At 36.0% G+C, this 15,663-nt stretch overlaps 1 protein-coding gene across 2 annotated transcripts in view; it reads left to right on the forward strand.

Annotated features, from left to right (window-relative positions):
* The window catches only part of LOC126977448 (dyslexia-associated protein KIAA0319), a 37,152-nt gene extending 21,538 nt beyond the window's left edge, over positions 1-15,614 (forward strand). Inside the window, exons 10-14 of one of the 2 annotated variants that reach the window (XM_050826242.1) lie at positions 137-327; positions 2,362-2,652; positions 4,850-5,057; positions 7,818-7,973; positions 11,238-15,614. In XM_050826242.1, the coding sequence (XP_050682199.1) occupies positions 137-327; positions 2,362-2,652; positions 4,850-5,057; positions 7,818-7,973; positions 11,238-11,401 (1,010 nt within the window). In that variant the 3' untranslated portion in view covers positions 11,402-15,614. Of the gene's footprint in view, positions 1-136; positions 328-2,361; positions 2,653-4,849; positions 5,058-7,817; positions 7,974-11,237 lie in introns of those variants that run through there. The other variant, XM_050826243.1, reaches the window with a different exon arrangement.
* The last annotated feature ends 49 nt before the right edge of the window (positions 15,615-15,663 follow it).

Raw genomic sequence — 15,663 nt, forward strand, 5'->3', positions numbered from 1 at the left:
TCTCGTTATTCTGTTTTTCAATCGAACTCAAGAGCATTACAAAAACTGAAGTTTATTGTTATTCTAATTTGAAATACCTTCATAGGTGTAGTGGATGCAAAGTTATTTTGATCTGTAGACTGTTGTTCAATTACAGATAAGAACAGTCCCCCAAAAGCTGATGCAGGAGGAGATCAGGTACTGAACCTACCACTGGCTATATTGGTGCTAAATGGATCCAAGTCTCACGATGACTTCCGTATAGTCTCGTGGAAATGGACCCGGCTGGCTTCTGGCTTGGCAGCGGGCTCTGTTATACTGGACTCCGATAAAGGGCCTGTGTTGATGGTAGGTCATTTGTTTTTTTTTATTATTAAGAGATTACTAGATCACTTGGCGTTGAGTAGAGACTTTTCTTCATTGTGTATCTTCTACTGCATTATCAAGGGGAGTGTTCTGAGGACCTGTTTCACCTGATTCATGACGCCGAATTCCACATTCGCATGACTCGCCACAAATTAGAATTTCATCTCCACTATGTAGATGTGTGGCGTTCCTCCACAGTGCAGATGTGTGGCGTTCCTCCACAGTGCGGATGTGTGGCGTTCCTCCATAGTGCAGATGTGTGGCGTTCCTCCACAGTGCAGATGTGTGGCGTTCCTCCATAGTGCAGATGTGTGGCGTTCCTCCACAGTGCAGATGTGTGGCGTTCCTCCACAGTGCAGATGTGTGGCTTCCTCCACAGTGCAGATGTGTGGCGTTCCTCCACAGTGCAGATGTGTGGCGTTCCTCCATAGTGCAGTTTTTAAGGAAATTTCTTCCACGTACAACCAAGCTGTGGAATGAGCTTCCTTGTGCGGTGTTTCCGGGACAATTCGACATGGGTACCTACAATAAAGGCCGGCAACGCTCCTGTGATTCCTCTGGTGTTGCAAAAAAATGTGGGCGGCGGTGATCACTTAACATCAGGTCACCCGTACGCTCATTTGTCCTTTTCTTCCATAAATAAAAGTAAAGTATGTTGGTATCTCTAAGGTTAAGTATCTCTAAACATAGACTTAACATGTGGCATTTGACGCAGCGGTAGTTAGAGTATTACAAATGTAGCTTCCTGATATATTTTTTTTTAAAGTGAAACATAGAGGTACCTTAAATGTATTAAGTTTTTTTGGCTGGCTCATCCTGTCACCTGTGATTTCCGCGGGTTTGTAGTTTTATTTTAATTAAATGATATCGCACTAATAAAATTAACCTATATTTAGCTGTGTGTAAAACATGCCTATAGATTGGAATGCATACGAACGCGAGAGGTCGTGGGTTCGTGTACCGCATCGTTTATATTTTTTTTTTTCAAATTTAATTTATGTATTTACTGAAGGTTTATTTATGTATGCACTGTCTCCTTGGGAAATTTATTCACCGCTAGTTCTAGAGATTTCTTAAGCGACTCAATCGGTATGTCTTTAGAACAGGCCATGTATACTAAACTGACCATAATTTGTCTTCCGAAGCGTTCGGGTCTGGTTTAGACCAGTATTTAGCTCTTATAAAGTCCAGGAAGCACTTTCCGAGAAGGTGTAGGTACAATTAAATCTTTTTTTTTCCCACCTACATAAAAAGCTCGCTTTTAGTCCCTGGTACGAGGGAGAAATGTGGCCGATTCTCTCCCGGCAAGACGACTTTTATCATTCGTACCAGGGACTACACGGTTTTCATCCAAGTGGGAAAAAAAAACGTATACGTGAGATAAGTAGGACATTGCCACCCGCGATTTTCAATATTCCGGTGAGAATGACCTACTTTTCTCCCTAGGTGCGTAATATACTATTATGTTCAAAGTAAATTCCTGTGTTTGATTTCGTATTGTAGGTATGTTATTCTTCGACTGTATTGTGTGTAAGAATATAAATAAATTAATACCCTGAATGTCAGATTAAATCGTCGTTCTTAGATTTTGTCTGCCCCAAATGAGGACATTTGGAAACAAACATTGTATTTTTGAGTGTTAGCTAGAAAATGTCGTGATTCGGTAGTTTCCCACTAAGGCTGCACATTACTGGCGTTTCTCTGGAAAATACTTGCAAACAGCGTCCATTGATCCAATGTGAACGCTAGAATGCAGGCGGTATCGAAACGCTGCTCGATTCGAATAAAAAAAAAATGTGGTCGATTCTCTCCCGGCAAGACGACTTTTCTCATTCGTACCAGGGACTACACGGTTTTCATCCAAGTGGGAAAAAAAATCGTATACGCACCACGTGAGATAAGTAGGACATTGCCACCCGCGATTGTAAATGCTCCGCGGGTGAGAATGACCTAATTTTCTCCCTAGGTGCGTTATATACTATTATGTTCAAAATAAATTCCTGTGTTTGATTTCAGTTGACTAACATTGAAGCTGGTCGTTACGTATTTGAGCTGACAGTAATGGATGATCAAGGTGAATCCGACAGAGACACTGTCAGCGTGCAAGTGAAGCCCGACCCGCTTGAAGCGAACCTTCTAGAGATGACAATAAACACGCCGATATCGGCTTTCACGAAGAACCAACTCGACTCTATGGTCCAGAAGATGACGCTACTCCTGAAGGACGACGTGCTCGTCAACGTGACAGAGATACGCGGTGAAGTGGACTCTGGCAACACTATTATTATTTTCTTTTTGTCTGAGAAAGTAAGTATGCTGTTAAAATCTAATAGCAAAATATCTATGACTAGCTGACCCGGCAAACGTTGTTTTGCCATATAAAGTATAATTCACGCGATAGTTTTATAAGTAATAAAATATTGCCTATATTACAAAATAGCAATTTTATTACGGATCCCTTATTTTGAAAAAAAAACATAGCATATAGATTTCCTCGATAAATGGACTACCCAACACTGAAAGAATCATTCAAATCGGACCAGTAGTACCAGAGATTAGCGCGTTCAAACAAACAAACACTGCAGCTTTATATATTAGTATAGATATAGGTTTTTTTAATATAAAATGTATGACGTATTTGATGCTAAGTGGCAGGCCGTAATCAGGTATCGAGTAATCAGGTCGAGACAGGTATAATTATTGTATTTATTTATTGGTAATCAACAGTAAAAGTTAATAAAATAATATATAACATAATTCTTAAGGCCATTATAGATTACTCATATTGACAATATTATTTTACAATAGTTATACAAGATATATTACAGAACAACTGCCTCTTGTGTTTCTTATTTACTGTGTGTATGTTTGTGTGTGGGTGTGAAATGGTATGTGTGTGGTTAGTAGATAACAATATGTATATATTGTAAACAAATGAGTATGGCACTGCTTTAGACTGGTGTAATTTAATAATTTCACGCTTCAATTTATCCTTTTCTAACATGAAGATATATAGAATATCATAGTTATTATTGTAATTATGATAAATATAATATAAGTAGGTGGTTGCGCCAGGGATTATTGAGTGGACTGTATTTATAAGAAGGGTACTTAGGTGAACAGAACAGGAATCATTGGAAAAAAGGGAATAGCCGGTACTCACCTTTTCTGCAAGATCCTGGGTTCTTTTACATTCGCCTGAGCGTGCTGGAAAACCACTATATATATTTCGCGGGACACTTAACGAAGAAATCACGTAAAACGTAATCTTAGAGCAGTTTATAATGAACAATAAATTGTGTTTGTTAGTTTGGCTCTATTTTGCGTACTTCCATAGCACTATTTCATTTAAACACTACGTAAACACTGTTTTGTAATAGAACAAGATAAACTCCATTTTAGACGTTGTTATAGTTAGGTCACTGAAGTTGTTATAGTTAAGTAAAGTTAAAATAAAGTTTTAAATTTGGAAAAACTTTTTTTTAAACGAAAATAAGGGTCGAGACGAGCAGGACGTTCAGCTGATGGTAATTGATACGCCTACCCATGACAATGCAGTTCCGCTCAGGATTCTTCAAATACAAAAAATTCTGTGCGGCACTACAATTGCGCTCGTCACCTTAATACGTAAGATGTTAAGTCTAATTTTCCCAGTAATTTCACAATTCGCACATTACTGCTTCACAATAGAAATTGGCGCCGTAGTGGTACCCATAATCTATCCGGCATCCTGTGCAAAGGAGCCTCACACTGGTAAATTTATTTATCTACACCCAAGCTTTAAATCCTCTATTAAAGATTCTGAAACAGTTAGCTTATTGCCACCATTAAAACACCCAATGTTCTAATAACCATTACATCATCCAAAAGAGTGTTGTAATGTTGTACTGAATTTCATAACAACATTCCTATGATTTTTTTTCGATCCCTTCATGTGCAAAGAGTTTCAACAGACAGCCACATTCTTATTGCTCGATGCGTGGTATCTGTATGAATTTCAAAAAAAGAACATTTTCGTTTACGCGCGCTCCACACTCCCAGAACGTCGCACGCCGTAAAAAAAAAGTAGGTTATTCGAATCCCCGCCATTTTTCTTCGATATTTTTATTGTTTTGTTTACAAAAAATGAGCGATTAATTTCCAAAAGAATTTTAATTATTGCACTATACAAAATGTAAATTACTATTAAAATAAATAATTGTTTCATTAATACTTACTTTATTTGTATATAATCAGAAATGAATGATATTAGGTTACTACTAGGACTGGTGTTTTAATGTTAGCAGTTAGCTAACTGTTCCAGAATCTTTTAGAGGATTCATATGATGGGTGTAGATAAAGTCTTGTATGCAACTGTTGATAATTAGGTATTAAAACACTTATGTGATACTATTATCATTCACCACAATCCACATTCGTGTTTGAATACCCCTCATTACACAACAGTTGCATAAATAACTATATTGCATATATAACACAGTATGTGTTATTAACACACACACAGGGTGTGCCAATGGAGGGTTTGAAGGCGCTGAGTGTGGGGCGACCGGCTGCTATGACCGCAGGCGTGGCCCGTGTCCGCTCCGTGCGGTGTCTGAGCACGTGCTCGGGACGGGGCGTATGCGATCAAGCGACGCGCACGTGTCGCTGTGACGCCTTCTGGATGCAGAGCCTCTTCACACAGTTCCAACGCGATGCGATGCCCGACTGCGGTAAGTGGCGTTCACAGACCGACTGACATACTTGATGTATGGAATGTTAGAACATAGACAACATAATTGTCAAATGTGTCATGTAGCGAAACTAAATACTCTGTCTTAAGAATAAAGTCAGTGTATTACGGAATGCAACGTGTTTTAATAGGTTATGAGTGTATATCCATAAATTTCGGTTTTTTAGTGTGTAAGATTAGTATAAAATAGGCGAAAATTGTTGACTTTTCGTGGAAATATGGCAGGGAACTATATTCAAGGTACTCCGAAACTCGAAGGACGCGAAAACTATGATGAGTGTAGTTTGGAGAGGCACTAGGGTTTTAAGTAGGGAAAACTTACGCATTCTACCTAGGAGACTAAAAGGCATTTATTTTCTCAAAATTGATTCCTTTAGAATTCTTTTTGATTTTATTTCTAATAACTACTAGATACTACTACCGCTTCGGAAACAAATGGCGCTCTGAGAGAGAAGAAGCGGCGCAAGAAACTCTCCCAGCATTCTTTTCCATAAAAATATGCAATATTGTACAGTCATTTCTATCGCTATAAAATAATCATAATCTAGTCCCAGGCTGTCCGATCACTTAGACATTCAGCTGTGGAGAAATAGTATTTACGACAGAGCAATTTTTTTATAAAACATTTAAATTTATTTATATATAATGCCTGAACAGTGGCTGGGACTTTATTATAGAAGTGTATACATTTACCCTTAAAGCTATTATGTATCTTGTGAAGCCTACTAGAATTAGCTACAAGCAATCCCTTATTTCTAGTGTTATAATAATGAAAATCACTATTAAGAGCAAAAAGGTGACGATTTTGTGAACGACGAACTAAGGAGGCGCTGCAATTTAATCTGTTAAACAAACACCTCTCAATTCTAGCCCGCACAGATTGCAGAGCATGTAGAATCTGTAATAAATAAAATCATTTTTACATAATATTAGTAGGTAGTCAAAATATTTTAAAATTAAAATATGTATAAAGATAATTAATTAATATAAAATTAAATTCACTGACTAATAGGTCATTTAATAGTGCAGATGGAACCCTGTTACATATTCTCCCTGAATGTGGTCCTTTAATGCATAAACGTAATATCTCTTTGGGATGTCCAATTTTTCAACCACTTGAGATATGTCAGCTCACTGCAAAAGCAGCACTTTTATCTTAGCAGTAAGCTATAACAGTGGCTCTCACAATAGATCACATTGATCGCAGTGAAACATGGCAGGCATAACAGGCTGCACTGAACTGTTATAAAACCGCTTTACACACCATAACCATAATGTATCCAAAGACCAAATTTATGCTAAAGTAATGTTTCATTTTATTTGTCAGTTTTAATTATAGTTAACTATATATTATAATGTTTCCCTGTGAGATCGAACCAGATATGAGGAGATAGCTAGGACAACCAAAGTCACTGACATAGCCCAAATGATTGCAAAACTGAAGTGGCAGTGAGCAGGGCACATAGTTCGACGGACAGATGGCCGTTGGGGCAGTAAAGTCCTCGAATGGCGACCACGTGCCGGAAGGCCCCCAAGATGGACCGACGATCTGGTCAAAATCGCCTAAATATGTTGGATGAGGGCAGCGCAGTACCGAACGTCGTGGAAATCTTTGGGGGAGGCCTTTCTCCAGCTGTGGACATCTTCCGGCTGATGATGTATGAATGAATTTATAATGTACGCCTGGAGTGAAGTGAAAGTAATCTAAATACCGAAAATTGTAAACAGAATAATAAATTGAACTGTAAAAAAAATCTTTCTCAACAACTCATTTCTGTCCGACCACTATATTATCTTCATTGTTATCAGTGTTAATTTAAATTGTTTTCATAATAATAAGATAACCTATGTATTAATGTTAAGAACGTGTAATAACAACAAGGTTTATATTAGATGGATTTACTGCAAACACTAAATATCTCAGCCACTTCGTGAGCATAAGGCATCCTGTTGTACCCCAAAATTCGCCATTAAGATCTTGTGCTTTCATGTTGTTGTGAATTTTATGGGAAATGCCATCAATGGTGGAATAAACTGATGAATATGCCTGACATATAAGTAACTATAGTTGATTATACTGGAGCGTACTTGTAGTCCAGTCATTATAGCAAGTTCACCTCGGAATTCGAGAAACCCAGCTGTAAGTCTGTAAATACTTGTATATTGACACCCTAAAAGTTGTCTTAAAACCTACATATGGTAGGGTGTACGCAACTCTTAAATTTCAAGGTTTTGACCTTTGGGTCACAAAAATCGGTTTTTTGAGCTTTTTTTGTAAATATCTCATTTCCTATGGGTTTTTTGCTATTTGTTTTTTTATTATCAATATTGTAGAATATAAAATTCTCTACAAATTTTGTTTAAAAAAAAATTCGTACGGTGAACCGTTTTCGAGATAGAGGGCGGAGAGCGCGCGGTCACAGCATCACTTCAGGTCAACCGGTGCCTCCGGTCGAAAACGCGCCATATATAGTTGATGAACTATCGATAAATTAATGATTATAAATATTTGTCAATTTTCATTAACGGTTAGCTCAGTTGGTTAGAACACTGGCACGGAACGCCAGAGGTCGTGGGTTCGAGTCCCGCATCGTTCACAAAATTTTGTTTTTCAAATTTTATTTGTGTATTAATCCTAGAAGTGAGGGTTATCTGTATATATATATATAAAATGTATAGATAAATAAATTTTTTGCTTGTCTCGTCACTTCTTATCGTGAAATTGCTTTGCAACAAACAGATTGGTCGGTGGTGTACGCCGGGGTGGGTGTAGTTGTCATCTTGTTGGTATGGTGGGGTTGTTGGAGACTGGCTCGAGCGCTGTGTTCGCGCCGCAAGCCCCGCACCAAGACTAACTACAGGCTACTGCCGTTGGCTGAACACGACGACAAACCTTGTGAGTCATTGCTGTCACCCTAATTTTTAATTCTGATCACGCTCAGTAATCTTATGTAGACATTTTCTTATGACAATTGGACGTAGTTACGCAGAAAGGACTTAAACCACACAAAGGCACTTTTGAGTTGTAGGCATTTGAAGTTTCAGCTCTAAATAATCTTCGATATAAATATCAAAAAAAAAAAAAACAATTTCCATGTACATCTTAAAAATAATGTTTTCACTACATGACAGATTTGACGAACTCTATTTTGATCGAAGTGCGGTTTGAGTCCTTTCTGCTTAACTACGTCCAATTAGGAATGATACGAGCAGGACGTTCAGCTGATGGTAATTCTGAGCGGCACTACAACTGCGCTCGTCACCTTGAGACTTAAGATGTCACGTCTCATTTGCCCAGTAATTTCACTAGCTACGGCCCCCTTCAGACTGAAACACGATAATGCTTACACATTACTGCTTCACGGCAGAAATAGACGCCGTTGTGGTACCAAATCTATACATATAAATAAAATTGGAGTGTCTGTTTGTAATTTTGAGACAATATATTTATAACCTATCGTTTTGTCTTTCGTTACATTTATTTAGCCATGTAACGTTTGCGACCTTCTCTCACACGTAGGATCTATATATTAATAACTAGCTGACCCAGCAAGCGTTGTATTGGCATATAAAGTAATAAAATAAAATAAAAATTGGGGTATAAAAAATAGATGACAACCGATTCTCAGACCTACCAAATATTAAATCGTACATAAAATCTACCAAGTATAGGTAGCTAAAATTAAGTTCTTTTTTACCTCCGGAGAAAGTTTGAACGATATAAAGATTCTAATTAGTTATTCATTTTAAACTATTCTTTCGATTTGTTTTGTGAACGACGGGGGACACATCAAAGGAAAAACAAAATTGTTGTTTATTTTTAATCCGAACATTTTCATATTTATTCAACTTTTAAACCTTCTTGGACATCCACAAATAATTCAAGGCCAAAATTTGCCAAATCAGTTCAGCCGTTCTCGAGTTTTAGCGAGACTAACGAACAGCAATTCATTTTTATATATATATATATATAGATCAAACGATTATCTTGTCTCGAAACATCTTAACTGATTCTAAATAATACTTTTATACAATAATACATTTTATATTAAGTTACTAGCTGAGCCAGAAAACGATATATTGCCGATATTAAAATCGCGATACAAAAGTAACTGTTGATCGTAGATGGGTGAAAATTTGAAGTTGTATGTATTTTTATAATGCTGGCTCACTTTAATAATCAAACAAATTAAAAAAGAATGTCAAAAAAATTAAAAAAAAAAACACCCTTAACATTTAGGGGGATGGACAATAGATGTTGTCCGATTATCAGACCTGACCAATATGCACTCAATATTTAATGAGAATCGGTTTGGTTTCGAAGGAGTTTAACTACAAACACCGCGACATGAGAATTTTATATATTAGATACTGAAGGCCGACCGTTTTCACTTCACTTTATCATCTGTCGCTCTATACCAGGGGTGCTCAAACGGTCGATCACGAGTGCTTTTTGAGTCGATCTCGAGAAAAAAATCCGGTATAATAAACTAAAATCGGTAATTACGTTCCATCTTATGAAAAGTATGCTCAGGACATGCAGTGTCACGCTACAACATCCAAAGTCACTCTTTAGTTAAACTTAGAACTTTAGAACGCGTTTGTTTTGTGAGAACCAATAAACTCGCAATTTTGAATAATAATTATGAGTTTTTTCATTGACATTTAAGAGCAGACCTACACTTACCTTGACTAAAAAAATGCATATTGTGCGCAAAACTAATATCTATGTCATCGTGACATTCTACCTAGACGACAATCCTTCATCACACATACTTGAAGCCTCTCAGAGCCGATCGATCGTAGTCTAACAATTTTGAGGTAGATCGTCAGCAGTTCAAGCTTGAGCACCCCTGCTCTATACCGATTGTTTTTCATTCGCGTCACTTTAATTTAAATAAATTCTTATTACGGTCAACCGTATAACAATTTGTTCTTATGTAGCAATTCTATTTATTTAATTCTTATTTCCACGAATAAGTACTCTTTGTTCACACCGTTGTTGTTGTTGTACACCGTACTGACATTTAAGTCTTTTACTATTTACTTGAGCAAATACTGAGCAATGACAACTTATGTCTCAAGGTGACGGGCGCAATTGTAGTGCCGCTCAGAGTAATTGTATTTTTTAAGAATTCTGAGCGGCGTTGTAATATAGAGGGCGTATCAGTTACCATCAGCTGAACGACCTGAAGGCCTACCATCAACTTTTAATTTGCTATGCGATTCCGATGCAGTTCAGTTTAGTTACCTAAACTGAATCGCTAAAATTCGCTTATGAAGAATGAACGAAATAAATTTGTCGGTGGTCCACGGTGTGAGAATGAGATGACGCTCTACAGTCGATGCATAAGTTTGTCTCTCTTACTCGAACCATATGCGTTGCATTTCGATACCTAAAATGATATGATAAAAGCGGTTTTTTTTGCGTAGAAAATACTAAAAATACATATTAAAATAGCGTCAAATTATAAACTATTAAGCCCTTTTTTGTACTTATTAAATAATAGTAATATAAATATGTATAGTTCTTTGTATAACAAATTAAATGTTTGCTTAGGTGTTTTCGTAAAAATAACGAGTTATGAACGCACCTCCATTGATGTTTGATTTGACAGGAGCACAGAGTACATCTTTTTAAATTCGCTCTTGCGAATAGGCCCGGGCCCTTACTTCCTCGTCTTTAGTATTTTCATTTTCGGTGTTTATTTTCAGTAATTTATTTTACAAAAAAATCCAATAAATTATTGTCATCTCATCTTTCATCAATAATATTTTCCTTTTCTGTATGTTTTCACTATTTTTTAAATGTTATTAACAACACGATTCACTTTCCTCTAAGGAAGAAGCAACTTTTTTCGAATCACTTTGACACAAGCTATCCAGTTTAGGTTGAAATATTACCTCATGGTACGAATGAATGAACGAAATAAATCAGTTTGCGATTCAATTTCTTGATTTCACGTCAACCTAAAATGGATAGCTCTTATGACGTCGTGGTACGAAATAGCAAAGCAGTTCATTTTAGGTTGTCAATTGAATCGCAATAAGAGTTCATGGTAGGCCCGCTGCTCGTCTCGGCCCTTATTTTCATTAAATAAAAACAACATTATTACTTGTTATTTATCACCACACGACGTAATCACTACGTCTGTTTTAGTTGTTAACAAGGACGTGTCGGAGACGGACACCGACTCGGACGTGTTATATGAGACGAAGAGCAAGATCACGTCGTTCTCGTCGCGGCCGGTGAACGGTGACGCTCAGGCCAACGGCTGGAAGAGGAACGGCACCGCGAAGGTGTCGAGGAAAATCAAAACATAGCTCCGTCGCGTCGTGGCTTACGTCCACGTGAAACTGATGCATGCGTGCGACAGACCGACACGCAGGCAGTACGTGAATACGGTGTCCGCGCAACGCAGATACGAAATATAGGTAAAACAGCATTGGACAGAGTGCTAGAAATATGTTTAGTATACTAATATCAAACGTTCGCTGCCCGCGGTGCGTCATAACTCCATCGTCCGTCACGCGTTTGTCCTTAGAACACAGGTGTTTATTATTATATTTTATATAAATAAAAAAAGTATCTGAACGAGTATAACAGCTATTATTGGCACATGCACTCTTCTATCCGTCTCAGGGTGATGAGCCAGACAGACAGTCAGTGTGTCAGTGTTGTCAGTCGGCAACTTAAATATAGATAAATTAATCTATGGATTTTATCTTAATTTTGTCTTTATATTGTTTTTTTTTTAATTGTAAACATTAGCATTAATGCGGCATTAACGTAAAAGTATAGCCTATTATGAATTAGTTTACATAATTTGAATTTTTTCAATAATTATTGAATAAAAACCCAATAATTATTCAAAATAGATTGTCCCTAAACCGGTACAATCTATTTTATTGACTTAATTATATATCATAAAAAGACACAGCCTACGATATATTTATTTTACTGAATAGCATAAATAAACTGACTAACATATTGATTTTTATATATCGACGGCATAATTGTAAGCCATGATAAGATAATTTTTCAATTGGTTAACATGATAAGCGCATGCTACATATTTAGATTAAAAAAAGAACAATGATTTGACATTGACGTGAGTATTCCAATATAGTTTTTATAATATAGGTCGACAGCTGGATATGGACAATTCACTGATAACGCAGAGCCATCGCGGATTTTGCTCGCATTTAATACGAGACTATGCCAAATGTATAAAAAACTTAGTAACCGCTAGAAGCATTGGATAATAATTACCTACGGCTAAGGATAAATAAAAAACCGTGTGGTGTCGTGGGACACCGGATAGGAATGAAGTTCTTTATTATAAAAATATTAATTTTACTGATTTACTAAAAAAAATGGGCAGTTTACACTGAATTCCACTGTCTAAAATAAAAAAAAAGTATGCACGCTAGAAGTTATACTTATGTGGCGTAACAAAACAAATCCTTAAAATTATTTATTCGTCGTGCTATTATACGTTTGTAGAAAGAACCATATTGTAAAAATCGTGAAATAAATTATTGAATATTAACGAATGCGGCTGTATTGGCTTGAACCCTTTGCCTGTCCTAATAATGGACGAAAAAAAAAAATAATAATTAATGTCGCAAACGTCAGAAAATGTCTGAAAACTTATTTTTAGATGTCGTTGACCGTTGTGCGCGCGTAATTTATAATAGTCAAAGAAGTTTATCTACAATTACATCAAAAAGGTACTGTAAATTTGCTTTTATGTCGGTGTAATTTTGCAGTTATAAACCTATTTAAATATTCGTCTATTGAATTTTGGTTTGATATGACCTTCTCACCAATGCTCTAAATAAATAAAATAAACAATGTAATTCGTCAGAAATATGTCAAATGTCATTAATTGTTACTTGTCCGTTATTTATATAAATTAATAATAATCAGCAAGATATTATCGCGTAGCAACGCTTCGACGTACATGAAGTGAGTTAGATTCCGGATGTTTTTTCCCGGTTAGGGTACCCCTCCGCATCGTCCCATAAGGAACTTCGTTCCATAAAAGCCCAGACATTTTAAGGACACAATTCTAACTGTAAAATAATTCAGAAAAGCGTCGTGATACTAGTAGAGATCGTATGATCAGTTTAGATCTTATTTTAAGCTGGCTACTACTGCCGCGATTATTTACGAAATGGTGTGATCCAGCATTGAATACGCAGCGCCTGCTTACGTCAGTTGGTTGAATTGTTTGCATTGCGTATTCCTAATATGACAATATTAGGAATTGCTGTGTTATTGGGTTAACGGTAGGTAGGTTCAAGCAGGCAATGCTTCTGTGATTTATTGATTTTTAATAATTAAGTGGCGGTTATGTAGGTACCTATCATCAGGTCATAGGACCGCTAGGTACTCTAACAAAAAAATTACGTAAAAGACATCGTTTTACAAAATTATGGCACGTTAAGGTAGTGTAAGGTATATTCCAAATATTTTTATATGACTACGATAAGTGTTACACGTGTAGCGTAAATAGTGATTAGTAGTATATATTGCATTATTACTATCTGTTTATCATGTTATGCTTGTACTATATTAATATATTATTGAGATTTATAGAAGTATTATGTAGAGCCTGTTGTAATCGGAGATGCGGTGAGTGCCTATTTGATATAGATAGAATAACTGAAGGTCGTATGTTGAGCGGTCGGCGAAACAAAATACGCAGCTGTGTCATCGTGAACTTTAAACTTTGCGTTACGAGTCAAATGCTTATTGTTAACGTTGGCTACTTTTGCGCGTTCCAAGTTACGGTAAAATTCAGCCGGGATCATTCCAGAAACTATGGCAGCAATCGCACGAATGGCAGATATTTATAATTTTGCATCCAATGGTCTTGCTATTACTCAAAAAAGGCAGAGCAGTAGGTAATATACAGCACTATGTGTTATATAACTACACGAATACGAAATTAATCATTTGTTTAAAATATTCTGATTCACGTTAAAACATGTGAACGTTAATACAAAGACGTTGATACACTGTGAGGAAAACTGTAGTTAGATAATTAGTGTGCTTTAGTGGCTTATTTATAAAATAACTAGATGCCCGCTAGATATAGCATAAATGTGTAAGTAATATTGTACAATATTTAATGTTACGGTATTATAAGTCTTGTTTCAAATAGTGCTCATCGCAAATTTATATTAGTAAATATCAATGCTCGAAATCCCAGACGATCAAGGCCAACAGCATTGTAAACAATATTTACTGATTATACTTAGCAATGGTATCTTGGACGATTTCAAATCAAAGCCGGTTATTTAACGCACAAAATACAACGTCTAACACATTATTCCGTACCTAACTGAATTTTAATATAATCTACGTCTATTGACGTAGATTATATTAAAATTTCACACATTCTATTGATTAGGTGTAAAAACTGCTGTATTGTAATACGACAATTTGATATTGCTGAATAGTTAGTAATATGTACTTTGGCTTTTCGTGTGTTCGGTCGTAGTCCAGTGACGGGGAATAAGTTATGCCACTGGGAATTAATGAGTGCTAGTTTGTACAATAGGCAGCACGGATGTTACAAACCAACATAAGTAAGCTAACTTACTTGCAGCGGCATATTTTTCTTTTTTATATATTTAGATGCGGATTTTAGTTAGAAAATGGCGCGCTGTCTACCGCGTACATTGTAAACAATGAAATTTTGTCATAATCATACAATATGGTAGCTAATGCCATAAAACTATTAAAAAAGTTTTCACTGTGTTAGTACAGTCCACTAGTTTGGAAATGATTACAGAACGATCTGGTAGGAACGAATAGTTTTCTTATGAGGGATATATTTTGTATTGCATACCTAATCTACGAAATGGGAGTATTATATTAATATAAAAATTACCTAATAAGAATCATATAGTACATACACGAGTTTATTGTTATGATTCACGTTGTGAATATAAAAGAAGTACTTATATATGTAATTAAAATAATTTTACTGTACAAAACCTTCCGTGACGAAGGTTCTGCGTGGGAATAAAACACCCAATATTTACCTACAGGTTGTATAGTATTTGAGATAGGAATAATAGTTACCTGTGTGGAATAGTAAAGACAGTACAATTTAAATAGCAACTATAAGCCCTGGTAAAGTTCAAACAACTATTGGGCTCACACTGACAAATTAGGATAATATATTTTATAATGTTTTTACATTTCCTTGTAAGAACAGAAGCCTGTTTTATTTGCTTGTTTTCCCAAGGATTCCTTCTTATTTTCTGACCAAATTATTAATTTTATTAGAAGTTGTACTTATTTTCTATAAACAAAAATTTAATTATATGCACTGCCAGTGGAGCCTTTTTGACATCTGTCAACCATTTTACAAGCTTTTTAAATGAATGTTGACAGAAAGTCAACTTATTGGCATTCTAAATTAAGTATTCTAGTCGATATATTGTTTAATTATGCAATGTGAAGATGCTATTGAAAATAATATTAATTTGTAAATAAATACCTGTATATATATAATAATTGTTTTTCTTTCCTTTCTTATTATCAAGTATTGTATCTTCTACCGAAT

The sequence above is a fragment of the Leptidea sinapis genome, chromosome 45 (assembly GCF_905404315.1).
Source record: "Leptidea sinapis chromosome 45, ilLepSina1.1, whole genome shotgun sequence".
Lineage (NCBI taxonomy): Eukaryota > Metazoa > Arthropoda > Insecta > Lepidoptera > Pieridae > Leptidea > Leptidea sinapis.